This window comes from Rattus rattus, chromosome 15 (genome assembly GCF_011064425.1).
Source record: "Rattus rattus isolate New Zealand chromosome 15, Rrattus_CSIRO_v1, whole genome shotgun sequence".
Lineage (NCBI taxonomy): Eukaryota > Metazoa > Chordata > Mammalia > Rodentia > Muridae > Rattus > Rattus rattus.
Window position 1 is genome coordinate 69,560,601 of NC_046168.1, and position 21,287 is coordinate 69,581,887.

The following is a 21,287-nucleotide window of genomic DNA, read 5'->3' on the forward strand; positions in this document are numbered from 1 at the left end:
TGGATACTTTTAAAATATAACTGTTTCCAGATTATTACACAGGCCACACGAATACCATACACTATTATTTTGAAAAATATTTTAGATTATTATAATTGTAGCCACAGTTGAGGCTAGTAAGGTACAAAATGTGGTAGATCCAGTGTTTATTCCTTAAATCAGTCATTGATTATGGTTGATTTATTCCCTGAACCATTGATAGAGCAAGGATACATATATACCTACATAGATAAATAGATAAACGTGTGTGTGTGTGTGTGTGTGTGTGTGTGTGTGTGTTTTCAGATAGGATGAAAGTTCTCCCAAGGTATTCTTATGGTTATGTTGGTGTTGGACTTGTAGAATTGCGTGTGGTCCCTTTTCTGATTTTCAAAATTTGTCCCCATGAATGTTTTCCATCATCATGATAAATTATAATGGACATTACTCAGAACCATCTTTACAGGGAGACCCTTCTGACACATATGTTTGCTGACAGGTCCCCTTGTGCTCCTCACCTGAGCTGCCTGTCCCTGCACACAGCAACCATCACCAGCAAGTTGCCCAGGATGGCCATCAGGATAACCACTGCGAAGAACGTGAGCAGTACGACCTTCTCCACGGACCCGAAACCCTCGTTGGAACTGGAGGTTATGGAAACACAAAACACCCAGATGAGAGGGAGCATCCAACACCTTGGAAAGGCCATTCATTTGCCCCCCTCAGTCTTCAGGAAGGTCACGTCATCATCAATCAGTAGTAGCAACATGTATCATGCACCTGAACTTGCCAATGTCTGCCATCATTTGAAGACATCTCCAGATGGCTGGAGAATATGTGAGGGGGATTGGGGAGGTGAACAGCTAGCCCTGACTTCATATTTTTTTCCTTTAGAGTCTCTCCTTGTCTTGTAATCAGGTATGTATTTAGTTGGCTTCTATGTTGCATAACCGACTCATCTATAGTTCAAGCTCCATCACACAAGGACCTCAGCTGTTTTATTCATTCACATGTGTTCAACTCATGATTCTCAATTATCAGATGGAGGAGATAATCTGTGATCAATGAATGGTAGTCATTGGAACCAAGGTCTGCATGAATGAAAGGGCTACATGTTTCTGTATCCTATTATAACTTGAGCAAAAGCTGCAGTTTATAGGTGCAGTCTAGGAAGGGACAGCCATACTGAATGGATGTTCTTATGACAGTTCGCAAATGACCTCAAAGTTCAGTGACGCCTATAGGACAAGAGGCTCTGGCTCTGGGACATCTTGTACTTCATGACATGTTTGTTTACTGACACCTAATGTCCCTTTGACACTCACATCCTTGTCGATTTCAGCACCAGATTAGACTCTGCAAATTATTCTTTTGCCAGTATAAGCTCAGGATTTGGTTTATGAGGTTGATGTAAGGGTTCCTTCTCAAGAAAAGCACTGTATTTTCAGGTTGCTCTGAAACTGCAGGGAACAATTATGTTCATAATGTCCCAAAACAGTCCTTTTAAGAAGTTTGGAAAGGTTTTTAAACTGTTGGACATGAACAGAACACATCAGCATAGAGAACTGGGGTGAAGAGCTCTTGGGACACTATAGGGTTCTGTCTCTGCAGTGCCGATGCCCATTCATTATAGAACATGCTGTTGGTATTCAGCTGCTACTTGTCATTCCTGCATGCTTAAGTTTAACCCTTAGGTGATGTGCAGTAGCCCAACCACCATTTCTTATCTTCATGGTGTGGACTGCCTGACATAACTTTCAGAATTATTCTAAAAATCACCCTCACAGATTGTCTCTGGTTATATTTGCTTTGTAATTTCCAGTGGCAATAAAGTACCTGGTCTATAGTGTGTGTGGTGTGTGGCCATATACAGTGCATACTGAGTAAGCATACGCTAGTTTGCTGAATAAATAACAGGAATGTGATATTCCATAAGGGGAGGCATAGTCCTCACTATATTCCAAAGCATTCTTTGAAAGCACGGAGATATTACCTAAAACAGAGAAGATACAGCGAAAGATTTTTTTAAAGGGGATTTTTAACCACCAGAAGGAATATTCTACTTGAAATAAGAGTAGTTTAACGGGGGTTGGGGATTTAGCTCAGTGGTAGAGCACTTGCCTAGCAAGCACAAGGCCCTGGGTTCGGTTCCCAGCTCTGAAAAAAAGAAAAGGAAAAAAAAAAGAGTAGTTTAACATATTTATTCATTCAACTCTAAGATGGGCCTAGTGTGTGTATAAGAAAAATAAAGTGGAGAGTAAACGGATATGTAAGAAAGTAGGCATTGTCAGCTCTAAAAAGGGTAGGGAGATCAGGAATATCTGTGGGGGTTAGGAGTCTGCCATCTTTGTGTTTGAAGGAGAATGTGCATGTGTGCACACATGTGTGGAAATGTACTCTCCTATGTGAGCATGTGAGGAAGGAAGAATTGTTTCTCGATTGTTTTTAGGGTACTTTGTTGGTTGGTTTTGCTTTGTTTTGTTTTTGAGACTGAGTCTAACACTAACTTAGAGCTTGTCACTTGGGCTACATTGGCTGGCCAGGGGACCAAAAGAATCCACCTGTTTTCATCTTCCAGTCATAGGCAATACCACCATGCCCAGCATTTACTAAGTGAACACAAATGTGCATGTGCATGTATACAAATGCACTTGCACACATGTGTGCATACACATATACACATACAAACACACCCGAATACCTGCTTGTATACAAGTACACACACACTCTACACACAAGATGCTGGTAGTGTTGCCACCCAGAAAACTGACTTAATTGGTCTTGTCTGTAGTCTGAGTGTCAGAACTTTTGAAGTGCCAAGTTATTCCAATTTGTAACCAAGGTTGAGTCTCACTGAAGAAGGAGATAAGAACCTTCTAATTGCCAAGGAGAGACTTCAATGGCTTCCTGGAATTGCTTTGAATTTCTGACACAAAATCCATTTAAGAACACCTGGCTCTACTGAGAGATTAATTCACAGTTGTTAGAATAACTACAGTCAAAACAGAGCAAAATAAACAAAACCAAGTATGATCATGAATGTAAGGAATTTGCAATCTATGTGTATCTCTGTATCTTCTGGGATTATAGAAGGCTTGGTGTGTTCTTAGAATGACCACGTGAACCCAGAAATTTGTAAATATGTATCCCAAAGAACTGAGAACAGGAATAAAAACAGGATGTTTTATACCAACATTCTTAACAGCATTAGTGATAAAAGCCAGTAGATATAATCTAGTGGCTTATACCCATGAACAGACAGAAAAAAAATCAGAATGTAATAGATATGTAAACACACACACACACACACACACACACACACACACACATATATATATATATATAGGAATATTATGCTTCCATAAAAGTCATGAAGGAATTACACATGCTTCAATATTGATATATTCTGAAGATATAATGTTGGGTGAAATGCACCAGAAATAAAGGAGCAAGTACATGATTCTGCTTCTATTAGAACTACAGACTATAAAAAATTACAATAAAGTAAATTAATAACTCCTCAGGCCTGGGGTTGCAGGGAAGTTAGAATTATTACTTAGTAGATAAGAGTTATTCTTTGGGTTGCTGGAAACATTCTGGAAATGATATTGATGAAGATAGTTTCACATGATTATGGATGTACTTATCACTGAAATGTTTGATTATAGTCATTATTTAACATATTACTGGTCAATTATCTGTTTTATTATAATACAAAAATAATACATGGATGAGTATTCATCAAGATGCTTCTGTATAAGATTTCTATGTTAGTGGCCAGTTGTGCTGGGTATTTTAGGCTACTTTCTTACCTACAATGGATGAGAGAATATACCCTTAGCAGGTGGATTCTCTACATAGTTCATGTTCCCCCATTAGAACCACTTTCCCTTTGCTGATTTTCTTTTAGGAAGAGAAAACATAGGAAGCTCTGAAGTGCTTGTGATGGATACCTCTGGCTGCAAAGAATAAAAAACGTGTGTTTAAAGAATGTGGGGCAGAGGTTCAACGTCATGGTTCATTTGTGCACATCAATTAGGAGCTGGAAGAGGCTAAATTTCAAATTATATGTGATAAACTCAATTTAACCATAGAGAGAACTTTTATAATTAGGCAAAATAAATATAAATTCAAGTAACAATAAGTAAAATAAACTAGGAGCTATTCTTTCAAAATCCATGTTAGATCCTTGGGTTGCCTCTGACATCCTCTGGGAACACTGTCAAGAGCAATTAGACAGTTTTTGCCACAGAGCTGCCATCTATGCTAAATGGGTTCTTCGACAACTTTTCCTATGAGAAATTTTTTTCATTTCTTTTTCCATGACCTTTTGACTCATTTACAAAGAAATTCTATAAACTTGCTGGCCAGATTTAACATACTCTCCATTCCTAGTAAAAGAAAATAGAAAGACTAAACCTGAGTTCTCTATACAGGTTAGTTCAAATAAAATCAAATATCAAAGGACAACATTAATACAAATAATTGTCACAACTAGCAGAAGCCTGTGCATGTAATAGCATAAGGTATAGATTATGCCACAGATGGCATTTGCTTCCACACTGGCTCTACTAATACTACACCATGCGACTGTAAGTCATTCACTTATTTCCTCTGAGGCTCAAAAGTTAGAGCAAATGTCTTAACATCCACCAAGTACACACGGAGGGGCAACTACATGCTAATTGTTGTGCTGGACATTGACAAAGTCCTCAAAGACTTCATGCTATGATGGGAACAGAGAAGACAGAAGTAGACATTCACAGAACAAATGCAGCTATGCTCACTATTTCAAAATTGTTCTCTCACTTTGATGCTTGCAATTCACTGAGTTTTCTTTTCCAAATACAGATTCTGTTTGTATAAATCTCAGGTGAAACAAAGGCTTTTGGCTTTTTAACCTTGTGTGACATAGATGCTCTTCTCAACCCTCTTCTATTTTGTGGAGGAAGGATGAAGGTACACATGGGTGTGCAGGCACACAGAAGCCAGAGGTTGACCTCAGATGCTGTCCTCAATCACCTTTCTACCTTGTGCTTTGAAACGTGTTCTCTTGCTAACCCTGAAGCTTACCAGTTCAGTGATTGTAGTATGCTACAAAGCCGAATTATCCTCCTGTATCTCCTTCACCCGTGCTGAGATTACAGGTGCCTGGCATTTTAATGCACATGCTGGGGATTAGATTTAGATCCTTGTGAGTCATCTCCCCAGACTTCTGAATTACAAAACTCTAAAGAGCATAAACATGAAGGTATAGTATAGAGTGATTAAATGAGAGGAAAATGTTAGGTAGGCCAGGAACTCTACAGATGACATTCAGGTGACCTTTGCAGAGGATTCAGATATAGAGGAAATAGAGGAGTGAGGCTTATGAACAAATGCCCTGAGACATGAAAACCTTTTGGGTTCTTTCTCAAGAGAGTCAAGCACCTGAAATGAGCACACAAAAGTACCGAGGAGTAGACTCTGAGGGCCAGTCTTCCCGGGTGAGAAGCTAATGTCCTACTGGATGAAGCAGAAGTGTAGGAGCAGAACAATGTCATTTGGGAATGAATGTGAAAACAAATCAGAAGAGCTATCAGGTGAGTCTTGAAGAGTCACAGTGCTTGAAGTAGAATTGGCATTATGAGGATAGGAGAGGAGAGGCTGGCTCATTTGAGGCAGGAGTGGCTATCTTCCCATAGAAAGCAAACTGGTTGTTTGGTGCCAAATGGTCAGCCAAAAAGCATGCATACAAATAACAATATATAAACTGAGAAGATTATATTTAGGAATATATGTGTATATTATGTATATGTGCACAATGACAATGAATGAAAGAAGAGGTTATGAATTTGAAAAAGAGTGGGGAGGGGTATTGTCTTAGTTAGGCTTTCTGTTGCTGTGAAGAGACATCATCACCAAGGCAATTTCTATAAAGGACAACATTTAATTGGAGCTGGATTATAGCTTCAGAACTTCAGTCCATTATCATCAAGGCAGGAAGCATGGTAGCATCCAGGCAGGAATGGTACTGGAGGAGCTGAGAGTTCTACATCTTGTTCTGAAGCAAATGGGAGAAAATTGACTCCCAGGCATCTAGGGGGATATAGATATAGTCTAAAAGCTCACCTCCACAGTGACACACTTCCTCCAACAGGCCACACCTATTCTAACAGGGCCACACCTCCTAATAGTACCACTCCCTGGGCTAAGCATATTCACACCACTATAGGTATATGGAAAGGTTTGGAGGGAAGGGAGGGAAGGGGGAAATGCTGGAACTATTTTATAATTCCAATAATAAGAAAAAATGTTTAAAAAATTGGTAGACTCAAAGAAGACAGTGCTTACCACAAAAGGGGTAGCATGCACATATATGTTATTTAATATCCAATATGGAAAAAATAATGCCATGGGTGGTGGTGAGAAGTAGAATCAAATCCATATTTCTAATTTGCATACATAGAAAGGTGCTATAATTTTATTAGATGGAAAAATAAGGTGTGAAATACCTGTACGAACTGCAAGTTTGCATGTTCAATAGGCAGCTAGGTTGTGCTTGTAGCTACAACTGGGAAGGGATAGTCACACAGGAAACACACATGGTATTTGCCTTGGGAAGAAATGTAAACATGCAAGAAGAGGGCCAGAATCTGGACCTAAACATGATGTAAAGAGGGTACTAGCTGAAGATATGAAGAAAGTAGGAAGCATTGCGGAGGCATCGTAGAAGAAAGATAGAAAATAAGTGTCTTGGCAGTTTGTGCTGCTGTGGGCATGGGTGGAAAGGAAAAGAGCAGAAGAAGATCTCAGTGCCAATGGGATGATGAATGGATGATAGATGTATGATGGATGAATGATGGATGGATGATGGATGGATAATGGATGAATGATGGATGGATGATGGATGGATAATGGATGGATGATGGATGGATGATGGATGGAGAAGTAAATGGACAGGTGGGGAGTGGGGACAGTGGTCACAGAAGAGGCAGCTTTGGATGACAGTCAAACAAAAAGATGGCTAAAGGAAAATGATCAGATAGTCTAAGAGAGCCCCAGGTATCGGTAGGTTGATGCATCAAAACACTGAAAACCAGGCTAGCCTTCAGAAAAACTATCTGTAGAGAATGTGTCTGAAGGAATAGAGAAAAGCAGAGTACAATAACTATGGGGTAAAACTGAGAATGGCTCAGGCAACATAACAGCCATTCTTTTATGTATTTACAAATTGACCATTTAATAATGTTATATTGACATAGAATTTTATCATTGAACAAAAGTCTTTGCCAGAGGAAGAGGCTGCTAACACATTAGGATTGCCATGTACAGAGGAAACATCTTTGAAGATACACAGTGTGCACTCACGGAGAGTCCTGGGCAGCTCAAATGCTCCTATTCAGCTTTTTTCTTCATCTCCCCCCACCTCACAATCTTGGTGCACTCACATAAAGATGAAGAAAACAGCACTTTTTTCTTTTACCAATCAACAGTCAACCAAAAAATGTAAAACTAGGAGATGGTGGAGAACACCCAGTCATGAACTCAAGGAAGCTGGATCAACAGGTAGGTGATGGCCAAAGATCTCTACTCCTCTGGCAAATCAAGTAAGAAACAAAAGCAGAACAGGGAAAATGCAGAGTCCATTATGTGTGCTCTAGGGAACTCCAGGGGAAGTAGGGTGACCAGACAGCCATATTTAAGCCTCAGAAAACAAGTGCCACACTCTCAGTAATAGACACTTTAAAGAGAAAAGAAGAGAGGGAGAGCGAAAAGGCAAAGCTAGCATGTAACTGCAGCAAAGCAAGGAAAGATGCCAGCAAAACTCTGTTGTTTTAGCACACAACTAAGACAGCAGAAAATAAAAATGGAGTCAAAGAGAGTTGGGACAGAGATGGATAGCAACAGAGATCCTGGGGACAAAACCTGAAATACTAGAAATGGAAAATTCCATCAACCAAATACAGAATGTCATGGGAAGTTTCACCAACAGAATGAGCTAGTTTTTCACTGAACGTTAAACAGCATACTTTGTCCTTTAAACAGGAATTTTAGCTAGCCAAACAATGATAATGTAGTGTGAAGATTGTATCTGTAAAATAAATTTTGAGAAGTCTTGGGACTACTGACTATATTACCCTTGAATCTCAAAGAGTGACATCCCAAGGAGATTGAAAGTGTTGACAAATTAATTGCCTTTGTTTCCACTGGGTGTGACAGTTATAAAATGCATCACTGTTGCTGAGTGAAATACTTTGCTCTAGTTTTTGTAATACTGAAATAGCCAAAATAACCAGGAGTAGAAAGAATACTGGCGCTATCACTATAGAGGATTTTAAGCTGAAACATGGATTCATGGCAATTAAAACAGCCTGGTAGTGGCACAACGTAAGGAAGAATGAAGGACACAGGTATGAATCCGTGCACTTATGCCTATTAATTTCTGGCAAAGACGACAAAATGCACTTGGGAAAAAGAGATAGCCACCTCAACAAATAGTGCTGGGAAGACTGACGTCTATACCTAGAAAATGAAACTGGGTCCTGTCTTCACGATCTATAAAAATTATTGCCAAATGTTTTAAAGACCTTAGTGTCGAACCCATATCACTGAAGATGTCAGAGGACAAGTTAGGGCCAACAGTTCGAGATGTAGGCATTAGACATTCTGAGCAGAACGCTGACTCTGAATGAAATAATAGCAGTTGACAAACAGCCTCATGAAATTAGAAAGCTTTTGGACAGCCTACAGAATGGGAAAAAGATAGTCCCAAAGGTTCAATATTGGCACATACCTTAGAGGTAACCAACAGCTGTCCAATTTTAAGGCCCCCTTCAATAGGAAGGAAATCACGCCCAGTATCGCGAGCCTAGGCATATATCCATTGTTCGTGCTGCCATTACTGCTACTGTCTCCAATTCAGGAAAATTCCCAGTTGCATTCTTAATATCTATCCTTTTGTCTACAGGCAAATGTAGCTCTCACCCCTCAACAAAAAAAAAAAAAAAATTCTCCTCTTGCCTTTGCTTCTATGGAGTTGGTTGGCTTCAAAACACAATCCCTTTTGTACTTATTTCAGTTGCTTTCAAAATATAACCCATATCTGTAGTGACAATGTGGGAAATTTGGGATCTTTAAAAAACAGAGAAATATTAAAGAAGATGCTTTTGTTTTAATCTGTGGTGTGGGATATGGGGCTATTTCAGATTGTCCACAGCAACTGACTGTGATTTGCCTCATGCTCCAGCAGGAGCATGATTTTGCTAGCTGTATTGTGTGATTGTGTGACATTTTGGAATATGGGGGACTTTTCAGAGGATATATAAAGAATAGGGTCCCCAAGACACATGGCGAGCTGTTGGTTGGTTGTTGGTTGTTGTTGGTCATAATTTATTAAGTTGTGTGTAAAGAAGAAACGAGAAGAAATTAGTTATCCTGACGGTGAAGATCAAATTTGTCCCAAGGAACTCAATACCTCTAATCAGCAGGAAGTCGTCTAATGATAATGTCACCCCCTTTCTGACTCCTGACTTTATTCCTGATCTCTTCCCTTTCCTGTCTATCCCTTTTTTCTCTCTTATGTGGTGTTAGGGGTTTGAAAATATGAAAGAAAAAGGGTGGAGGAGGGTAGAAGAAAGAAGGACCACAGAGTAGCCAAAGACACCTACATATACCTGTTTAACTTTGTCCTCTGAATCTTTGCTTTGAAAGAATATATTGTTTTTATAATTATGTAATGCATATTCTTTAGCATTCCCCATTGATAAATCTATGACCACTGGACTACACATAGGAGAGAGTTATTCATATTTGTGTTGGAAATACTTCTCATGTAAATTAGTTTTAAGAACACCATTTTAATTAAAGTAGTAGTAGACTGTAAAAAGGTGGTAATTGTTAACTAATAACTTAAGTGAAAATGTAACTATAACTTTTAAGAGTGTATTCTATTTCCGTTACATAAATGAATCTTTTCCCTGAGGCCTACAGTGATCAGACTACATATAACAGTATAATTCTAGCTGAAAATCTGCAGAATCCACACCTGAATGCATAAGACTTATCCAACTCTCCTCTTCCCTATTTTCTCCTTCTACTTACTAACCACACAAGACCAACCATACAAAGACAGTTAGGTTCCCAAACCAATTACTGAGGATACCATGCTTCCTGTAAATGCATCTCCTGCTCTCCTTCACCTGCAGTCACCACACAGGGTGCTTCTGAAGGCTGTGCACAAATTCAGGGCTTCTCTGTTCCTGGGCTTGTGTTTGAGTCTTGGCTAAATGCAAGGCATGGAGGGCTGGCCCTCTTGCTATACACCCTCAGAATGATGAGTCTCTGTGTGTGCTCCTTTCTTAAGTCTTGGTTTATTTCCACATTCTAGATAAGTTACTGTCACTAGGAACTCTCTATTTTCAAATTAATAATTATTTTCTGGAAGAGAGATTATTTCTTACGCCTTATGTTACTTTGTTGTTTCAGTAAATGTTGAGATCTCTTAGTTAATTTTTCAATAGACTGATTTTCCTCAGGTGCTATTTGAAAATGAAAGAATAAGTAATATTGTGTGTGTAGGACTGTTTCCTAGTGGGAGGCATCACGGTAGTGCCACTTCTGCCTCAGCAGCAATCACCCAGAGGTCTTGATTAAAACTCACATTGCTGGGCGCACCCATACAGTTTCCAGTTCAACGCTTCTGGGCTAGAGGCCAGTTCTAACCAGTTCCCAGGTGATGCCGATGCCACCGGTTTGTGAAACAAACTCCGAGGACCATGACTTGAGTACTTGGGAAGGTGCCAACTCTGAATCCATGTCCTGTCACCCTCTCCCAGTGCTTTTCTTCTCACTGAGAGCTTCGCTTGGAAGTGGGTAGATCTTCATGACGGTCTCCTGCATGGTTCCATATGGGCGACAATGCACCAAGGGAAGGTTCTTTTTTCTTCTTCTTCTTTTATGCTGGCTTATTCCATCTTCACACTTATGCCATCTGATATCACTATGCGGCCACCTGGTTCTGAGACAATATTCTACATCTGTCAAATGGCGGAGCTGGAATTTAAGCCCATGTACTCCGATTGTAAATTCAGTGCTCTCCCACTAACTTGGAAGTATGCTAATTTGGAACTGAGTAAATTTTCCTTTAAAGAAAAGACATGCTGAAGTTTAGCTTTGGTCTAGGAGCTTAGGAACAATAGGCTGATGGTGACAGCTTACGATGCTTCTTAGCCAGGAAAAAAACAAAAACAAAAAACGAAGAAAAAACCATGCTGGATCTATAAAATGGTAGGGGAAAAGAGAGTAAGTCCTACAAGATAGAAATTATATATAATGGAATTCCTTTACAGTGTTAAAATAATTCTCACTGATTTTGAAGAGAAGTATGGTAGCTGGTACTCATGTGGTGACAGGTAATTCTGAACTGGAACTACCATTCTCCTGAAAACTCCTAATAGAGCTTTTGAAACCAAAGATCATACATCCCGGGCATGAGAGAGCTTCCAAGTTCAAAGAGGTTCTGTCTGTGCACAGCATTTCAGAGTTAAAGATTACAAAAAAAAAAAAAAAAAAAGGAAGAAATACAAAGGATATCAAGATCAAAGGCTCTGTTCTCTGAGTCATGCATGAGTTTGTTAAGCAAAGCCGGATCAGATTTGACACGGTAACGATACACGAGGGCAGATCGTCTCCAACTGCAGTGTGTTAACTGTCATAGATCCATTCCCTTGGGAAATTAAATGAATAATGATTGTGTCCATAAATTAAACCATAAAAGAGGCTCCACCCCTTTAAGAAATTGCTTTAAGAAATTTCATTCTCACAAAGTAGAAAGTGAATAGTTGCAGGGATACAATTATATTTACTTAGAGATACATTTATATTTACTTAGGGATACATTTATATTTACTTGTGGATTCCATATAGAATCTCTGACTTATTTGCCAATACGTCTTTACCCACAACTGTTGGGGGGAAATGCCTACTCTGTAGAGAAATATCTTCATTTGTGCTAAACGTATGGTATTTCTTCAGCTTTTGGCTGATGGTTTCTTCGAAAGGATTACCTTGTCTGTTAGAATGTTGGTGTGGGATTGAGGAGAATGGGAACTGTATGTGGCCTTTCGCTTATGGTCAATCATTTACTTCAAGAAGCACTCAACTGAGAGAAGATTTCCCCAGACTCTGCTAATGACCTGCTCCCTGTCTACTGAAAAGAAGAGAAAGCAAAACAAAATAACACCCTTGCTTAAAGCTACTCTGCTGTTGGCACAGCCAAGCAATAGCAGTGGCCAAGCTCGGCCCACTGCATTTTTGTAAATACAGCTTTCACTAGAACACAAACATCACCCTTCCTGGTTTTATGGATTTTTATGGTGACTTTCATAGGACACAGACAGAGTCCAGTGATTATTTAAGACTAGCTAAACTGTAACTTACTCTACAACTGCTTACACAGAAAGGTTTGATGGCCTTTGATCTTTAGGAACCAGAGATAAATTTGATCAACAGAAGAATACTGATAACAGGTGTGGTGGCACACATGTGTCTCAGAACTTGGGAGGCTGGGACAGAAAGACCCGCTTAAGTTTGAAGCCAGCTTAGGCAACAAAGTAAGTTCTAGGCCAGCTAGGGCTACATAAGGAAGACCACATCTCAAAATACTAAAATATAAATAAAAACATCAAAGAATATTGTGTAGGAGCAAGAAGATCAGGGGAGCCACTGATTGTAGGTATGTATGTATGTATGTATGTATGTATGTATGTATGTATGTATGTATGTATGTATGTATGTTTGGGCTGCATCATTCATTCTACCTGAGCAGCACCTTCCCATTGGTTGAGCCAGAGACAAAGCGTCACATCTCGTTCTCTCTTCCTTATTATCTACTTGAGTATCTCCTCAGCCTCTCGCTTCTCTCCAACTTCCTGTCAACCCCCAGAGAGGTCTTTCTTTTGTCTCTATCTAGATAGTCATAAACATCTGTCCTCTTACTCATTTGGTCTGCAGTCCATCAGTTGGCTGAGATTCTAATGTGGCCTCAGTTTACCTCTTGCTTGTCTTGCCCTAGTCTGCTTTTCATCCTACTACATGGCAAACCACCTTTCCTATTGATCGGGCAATGATGTGGGATAATTCTTTATAGGTCTCCTTCTCTAATGCTCACACATGCTAGCAAATTCCTTGAACTCTGTCTTCTAGATGTCACCTCACGTGTGGCCCTTTATCAGCTTCTGTTCAGTAGCACCCAGCTTCATGGTTGCATGTTCTCTGACGCTCTCAAACTGGTGATTCTGCTCCCACTACTTTCTACACACAGGGAGGTCATCCTTGAACTTTGCAAAATGTTAAAAGTGGGACATACCACTTCTGTATTTGCCACCCTTGACATGACCCGTCATTCCCTGGAGAGCCACATCCAAAGCCCTTGCCATGACCTAAATGAGGATCTAAGGATTCTATGATCTCAACTCACTACTCTCTTTCTTCCATACATTGCTTGAGACATAGGGGTTCCCAGGCTTAAGTTCCCAGAATGAGCCAAGCACACTCATCCCCAGCTTTCTCAGAAGATGCTGCCCTCTCACCCCCAGCTCCACATCTTTCTATCCACCCAGATCTCTCCGTCTAGGATCTGATCAGCACCCTCTTTACTTCATTCAGGCCTCTGTTCAGATCCACCTCTGCAGACAGGGAATGTTTCCGGCCACCCATGTTTAAAATAAACCCCCTCCCTCTCAATCCCTTCTCCATGTGTTGTATTGATAATTGTAGCAGTTACCTGGCATGCCTCCCCATGAGCACCAGAGAACGACAGAGAGACGGAAGGAGACAGAGAGAGGCAGATGTAAGTATAAGGTTAACAAAAGCAGTATCTTGTTCTATCGTGTTGATTTTTTTCTAGTTCCCACAAAACTGACATGAACATATCATATGAGTGGTAAAACAATAGTTTGTGGAATACTGAAAGAAGGAATTAATGAATGAATGAGCTCGCTCTTTAATTTAGTGTTCTCATGTGGCCCATACATATACAGCCACCAAACTAGATAAGATGGATGAAGCAAAGAAGTGCAGACTGACAGGAACCGGATGTAGATCTCTCCTGAGAGACACAGGCAGAATACAGCAAATACATAGGCGAATGCCAGCAGCAAACCACTGAACTGAGAACGGGACCCCCATTGAAGGAATCAGAGAAAGGACTGGAAGAGCTTGAAGGGGCTCGAGACCCCATAGGAACAACAATGCCAACCAACCAGAGCTTCCAGGGGCTAAGCCACTACTCAAAGACTATACATGGACTGACCCTGGGCTCCAACCTCATAAGTAGCAATGAATAGCCTAGTAAGGGCACCAGTGGAAGGGGAAGCCCTTGGTCCTGCCAAGACTGAACCCCCAGTGAACGTGATTGTTGGGGGGAGGGCGGTAATGGGGGGAGGTAGGGGAAGATGGGGAGGGGAAGCCCGCATAGAAGGGGAGGGGAGGCTAGGGGGATGTTGGCCAGGAAACCAGGAAGGAGAATAACAATCAAAATGTAAATAAGAAATACTCAAGTTAATAAAGATAAAAAAACATTTAAAATGTAAATAAAAAAATGTAGTGTTCTAACTTCTTTTTCACAACAAGTCATATTACTAGAGTCAAAATTTGGGAAACTTTCACAGAAAAATAAAATACTAATTCCCCCTTTGCTAGAAACCGTGTGATAGCTTTCCATTGTTATTTTGGTAAAATACCGAAGTTTGACCTGGTTAACTCTCTAGTTCTGTTTTTGACACTGCAGCATAATCAACTCCACCACAGAAAAATATATAACCTCTATTGAGGTGTCATGCACATTTAGCCACTCCTGTCTTTCATCTTTACCTGGTGAGCTGTCACCTTGCCTTCAGTACAGGAGCTAGAATCTCATTGGCTGAGAAGTCACCCATCACTCCAGTATCGTTCTTGTCCTATATGCTTCAGGAGTGCTTTGTAACAATGTCTCATGACTAGATGTATTTTTAATTAATTTTAAAAGTTAGCCTATAAAACAGAGGGTGTTTTCACGCATATGTTGTTCTTTTCCATCCCCCGAGCCCAGCCTTCTCCGTAAAACTGCTCTGCTCTCATGTTTCACCTCCTACCCATCAACACGCCTTCTGCTTTCATGATCTATAGATATTCTATTCTATATAGATATTCTATATATATCTATATTATATTCTTTCTGATGGCCCTCTGTGCCCCATCTCTGTCTCTCTGTGTCTCTTCTGTCTCTTCTTCTCTCATGGTCCCCTTTCATGACCTCCTCACACATATTCACATCACATAATATAAACCTAAACCTAGGTTCTGCATATAAGGAAACACATGAGGAATTTGTCTTTGAAATCTGGCTTATTTTGCTTAACATGATGACTTCTAGCTCTTGACTTTTCCAGCAAGTGTCACGATTTCATTTTTTCTTTACAACTCAATAAAAGTCCGTTTATCTGCCCTGTGTAGGATGAGAGGGCAGCATCTTCTGAGAAAGCTGGAGGTGAGAGTGTGGTTGGCTCATTCTGGGAACTTAAGGAAGCCTGGGAACCTCTGTGTCTGGAGCAATGTTTGGAAGGGAGAGAGTAGTGAGCTGAGATCATAGAATCCAGGAGGAGCGAGCTTGCTAAAGCCATCATTTAGTTGCTTTACAACTCAATAAAAGCAACTGCCAGTTATAGCACCACGTTTTCCTTATCTGTCTGTTGATGGACACCCAGGCTGGCTCTATTCCTTAGCTATTGTGAATAATATAGGAATAAACACACACATGTAAGAATCACTGGGGTGGGACTTGAAGTACTTAGGTAGGTCCCTGTGACTGTGCATAGCTGGATAACATGGTAGTTCCACTTCCAGTTGTTTTGTGTAACCCATACATACTGACTCCCACAGAGACTCTGCAAGTTTGTATTCCCACCAGTGGAAAATAATCGCGCCCCCTTTCCCACACCCTCATCTGCATTCGCCGCTTTCGCTCCCCTCGCGGTTGCCATTCTGACTGGTGTAATTTATATTCTTTCTGATGGCTAAGAACGTTGAGCCCTTTGAAAAAATATTTATCTGTCACGTATAGTCTTCTTTTAAGAATGTCAGCTCACCATACCATTGATTGGCTGGCAGTTATTTTGATGTTTAATTTTCACAAAGGCTACCGCGTGTGGTGTTAACTGCAAATTGACCACAATATCATAAGGGTCGCCCATCATTTTTACAATAAAAACTTTACTGAAGCAGAGAAAAATAAAAATATTAGGGAACAGTGACTTCAGTAGGGTTAACACCTCTTACAATAAGCTGCCTGTGTTTCATCTACTGAGAATATGTTCTCTTTGGTGAGGCACCAACTGATTTTTCATTAATGTAAGTAAAAGGAAATTAACATTTAAATTCCATGTATTCCTCTGTGGTATTTTGTTTTGCAAATGCATAAATCATGTTCCTGAAATTATGGAAACCATTTTTTTTGTGCAGTTCTTTACATGTTTTAGATACAGATCCTCTGTGTGATGGTAAAGATTTTATTCATACTCTGTGTCGTTCTGCTGCTGCTGCTGTGTTATGTTATGTTATGTATGTTATGCTATGTATGTTATGCTATGTATGTTATGTTATGTATGTTATGTATGTTATGTATGTTATGTTATATTATGTATGTTATGTTATGTATGTTATGTATGTTACATATGTTATGTATGTCATGTTATATATGTTATGCTATGTTATGTTATATATGTTATTATGTTATGTTATGTTTTTTTGCTGTCCAGAAGCTTTTTAGTCTCTTGCAACTTTATCTGATGATTCTTCAGACAAATTCCTATGATCAAGACTTTTGCACAAAGACCTTGCCTCTGCCTAGATTGCTAAATGTTTTCCTTTAGCCCCTTCAAAGTTTCAGGGTTTATACTGAGGTCTTTAATTCATTTTGAATTACCTTAGTGCAGAATGGGAGGCCTAGATCTACTTTTATTCGTCTACATGGAAGCATCCAGGTTTCCCAGCATCCTTTGTTTAAGAGAGTTTTTCTCCAATGTGTTCTTGACAAACTTTTCTTAGTGCTGTGACGAAATAGTTGACAACACAACTTAAGGGTTTGTTTTTGGATACAGTTTGAGGACACAGTCTATCACAATGGGGATGTCATGACAAACAAGTAAGGGAGCTGGTCGCACTGTCTCCTACAGTCAAGAATCAGAGAAAAATGAATGCTGGCACTCAGCCTGGCTTTCCCTTTCTGTTTAGCCTAGAAACTCAGCCCATGGAACAGTGCCATCCACATTCAGGGTGGGCTTCACACCTCAGCATACAGCATTGTGACTCCATGGTGATTCCAAATTCAGTTAAGTTGATAGTAAAGATTAGTCACCACAACACCTTTGTCAAAATTACATGGTAAAAGCTATGTGAGTTTATTTATAAATCCTCTATTCCATTCTGCTGGACCTACACGTCTGTTTTTGTTTAGAATGCAGTGCTATTGATGTTACTACACACATTTAATACAATTTACAATCATGTTTCTGCCTAGTGTCTGGGATTTCAGGACTGCTTTTTCTTGCAGTCTTATGGAGATTATATTATATTTCTAGACTCTTTTGGTAATGTGAACCTATACTTAATTTGGCATTTGGTAATATTGACATTTTTACATTAATTCTGCCAATCCGTGACCTTGAGAAAATTTTTCATCTTCTAGACTCTTGTACAATTTCACTGAGAAGTCTTTCATGGTCTTGATTAGACCTTGTAATTAGTGTTGCCTGCCGTTTCTCCATAAGTTCATTATCAGTATACAGAATACTTATTTCTGTAAGCTGACTTTGTATTATACTGTACTGTGCTAAAAGTATTTATCAGAACTATGAGTTTTCAGGTGGAGTCTTTTGAATTGTTTGAGTTCACATAATTTGCAAATAATGACAATTTAGTTTCTTTTCTATTTGTATATTCTTTATTCTTTATTTATTTATAGCTCAAAATTTAAGCACTATATTGAATAAGAATAGAGAAAATGGAGACTCTTGTTTAACTTCAGATTATAGGAAAAAAATGCCTTCAGGTTTTCTCCAGGTAGTATAATGTTGACTATAATCCTAGCATGTACCACCTTTAATATATTAAGATACATTTCTTCTATGTGTAGCTTCGTTATGACTTTTATGATGATGGTATGCGGAACCTTTTCAAATGCCTTTTATCAGTTCAAATGATCATGTAATTTCTGTCTTCAAGACTATTATACATATTGTAATAGGTTCATTGATTCGTGTACATTCAACCAGCCTTGTACCAATGGAATGAAATCAGCCTGGTAAGTATGTATGATTCTTTTCACATGTTCTTGAACTGGGTTTGCAAATATTTTATTGAAAAATTTTGCATCTGTGCTTATCAGACAACCAAGTCCACAGTTGAGTTTCAGTTGTGTTTTTATTTGGTTTGACTATCAAGGTAATACAGACATTGTAGAATAAGTTTGCTGGTATTTTATTTTTCATTTCTATTTTGTAGAATAGTTTAAGAAATGCCAGTGTGGGTGTTTACTCGAAGATTTGATAGAATTCAGCAGTAAATCCTCCCAGTCCTAGGCTTTTCCTTTTGGGGAGTTTTATTGCTGCTTCAATCTTCTTGCTTGCTATGGGTCTGTTTGGAGCTGCTTATATCTTGATTTAATTTGGGTAGGTAGGACTTGTTTAGAAATGTTTCCTTTTTTTGTCAAAGTATTACCTAAGGAATCTCTAGATTTCACTGGGATTCTTTGTAACATTCCCTGCAATCATCACTAATTTTATTAATTTGTATCCTCCATTTCTTTTTTCTTAGTTTATATGAGGATTGACTGACCGTCTTGTTTATTTTTGCGAATGAATAGCCATTTGTGTGATTGAGTCTTTATATTATTATTTTATTTTCTATTTCATTACCCTCTGCCCTGATTTTTACTGCGTCTTGCTGTCTGTTGCATTTACGTTTTTCTTGTTCTTTTTTCAAGACCCCGAGATGCATCATTATTTACTTGAGGCATATCTGATTATTTTCCTCTAATATTAATAACTATACCCTTTTGTCTTAGAACTGTCTTAGCTGCCAGAAATTTGATAAGCTATATTGCCATTTTCCTTTTGAGTCTAAGAAACTTCAAATTCCTCCTGTGCTTTTTCAATGATTTTCTACTCAGTCAGAAGTGTATTGTTACTTCTCCATATGTTTGTTTTTGTCTACTGTTGGTTTCTAGTTTTCCTACACAGAAATATTTTGATTTTATTGTATTTGTTAAGCTTTCTAAAGCTTATTTGTGGCCTATAAATATAATAGATTTTTATAGAAGTTTCAGGGGTTGGGAAGAGGACTGTGTACTAGACCTAATTAGATAGAGTATTCTGTAGATATATATTAAATCTAGTTGATCTGTGGTAGAGTTTAGCTCTAAAATTTATTTATCGATTTGTAGTTTGATTGACCTATTTAAACAAAACTGTTTTCTTGAGTTAGGTACATTAGGGCCCCCAGTTATGTCTTGGATATATATCTCTTGGCTGTTGACATCATACACCTAGAGAGATAACTAGATTCTCCAGAGAAAACAAAGTCTTTCTTGTGTTTTACTCTGAAGAACAGAAATATTTTGAAGTATCTTTCCTAATTGTGCCCTGGACACTGGAGGTATTATGAGTTTAAAGAAACGCATACAAAATACTTAACAGATAGCTTGGTAGTATATATTTATGAATGCTGTAAGTAGTGTGTAACTTATAAATGCTACCTACTCTCCTTAACACTGTTTTGTTCTGTTCATTTCAAGGATGAACAAGTGGTATTGACATTTGTCCTCGTTATTTAGTTCACAGTATAGCAAGAAAAACAGCCTGGTCAGTGATTGATCATCAAGGCGGGATGTTGTACTTTGGCTAAGGGCTATTGAAATGACAAAGACAAATGATTTAGGCAAACAGCTGGAAAGAACACAGAGGGGTCTTTTATAACTTGTATAAAAATACGGTGACAGAATAGATAAGAAAAAAATGTGCTGAAAGTTCATAAGGAAGAAGATGGCCTTGGGAAGGATGGCATTCAATGGGAACCTATGTGACAGAAATAGGAAGCATTCAATATCTTGATGTGGCATAAAGGTTTAAAAAGAATCTCAAGGGGTTGGGGATTTGGCTCAGTGGTAGAGCGCTTGCCTAGCAAGCGCAAAGCCCTGGGTTCGGTCCCCAGCTCTGAAAAAATAAAAAAATAAAAAATAAAAAGAGTCTCAAAAATATCAGTTCGCTATCTACATGTGTGTACCCTACTTACACATACACACACTACCATGCATGCAGCCTTAACAGAAGGTGTGACAGACTAATGGTAGTTCACCCAAGATAGACAGATTCATGTTCATATCTCTCCTTGAATCAAACCTCCTCTCTTCTTATGTTATAGAATCACATATAATTATTTATAATAATTTTAATGTTCAAAATTATAATATAATTATATAAATTTCTCCCTTTCCTTTCCTCTTTCTAATCCCACTCATGTGCCCTCCTTCCTCTCTCTCTCTCTCTCTCTCTCTCTCTCTCTCTCTCTCTCTCTCTCTCAAATTTATGACTTACTTTTGCTTTAATTGTTGATATACCTAAATATATAAATAGAGTAATTTCAGTCCATATAATGTTTTGCGTGCATATTGTTTCGGAGCTAACCATTTCGTATTGGATAACCAATTGGGGAGGGGTCTCTACCCTGAGAAGACTATATTCCCCTTTCAGCATTCTTACTTATCTGTAGTTCTTTGTCTATGAATGAGGCCCCATAAGTTTCCTCCTTCCACCTTAGCATGTCTACTTGTGCTGGTCTTGTTTCAGTAACCAAAATGACAAGACTGCATGGTGTGACTTCTCTGACTTTCTAAGAGATACGACCTCACAACAAACTTTATATTCCTCTCACTCTTATAATCTCTCTGCCTCCTATTCCTCAATGTTGCTTGGGCCGTGGGTTCTGGAGTTGTGTTTTAGACGTATCAATTGTGACTAGGCACCACAATCTTACAGTTTGATTGTGGTTTTCTATAATGAAGTCTGTCTCTTGAAAGAGAAGTGTCTTTGATGAGGGGTGAGAACTACACTCTTCTGGATGCATAAGAATAAGCACTTAAAATGTAGCTGGGGACTATGCTAATTTAGTAAACTGCTATTTTCAGGTGTTTTTATAGTATCCGAGAATTCTTTAGCCCCAGGCAGTTAGGTATGTTATCAGGACATGGCATGAGTTCTCTAGTGTTAAACAGGTCTTTACAATTAAAGAGCTAT

At 38.9% G+C, this 21,287-nt stretch overlaps 1 protein-coding gene across 2 annotated transcripts in view; it reads right to left on the minus strand.

Moving 5' to 3' along the window:
- The window catches only part of Htr4 (5-hydroxytryptamine receptor 4), a 138,047-nt gene that overhangs the window by 51,133 nt on the left and 65,627 nt on the right, over positions 1-21,287 (minus strand). For both annotated transcript variants that reach the window (XM_032885516.1, XM_032885517.1), the window contains exon 3: positions 498-623. In XM_032885516.1, coding sequence (XP_032741407.1) covers positions 498-623 — 126 coding nt within the window. The remainder of the gene's footprint in view (positions 1-497; positions 624-21,287) is intronic.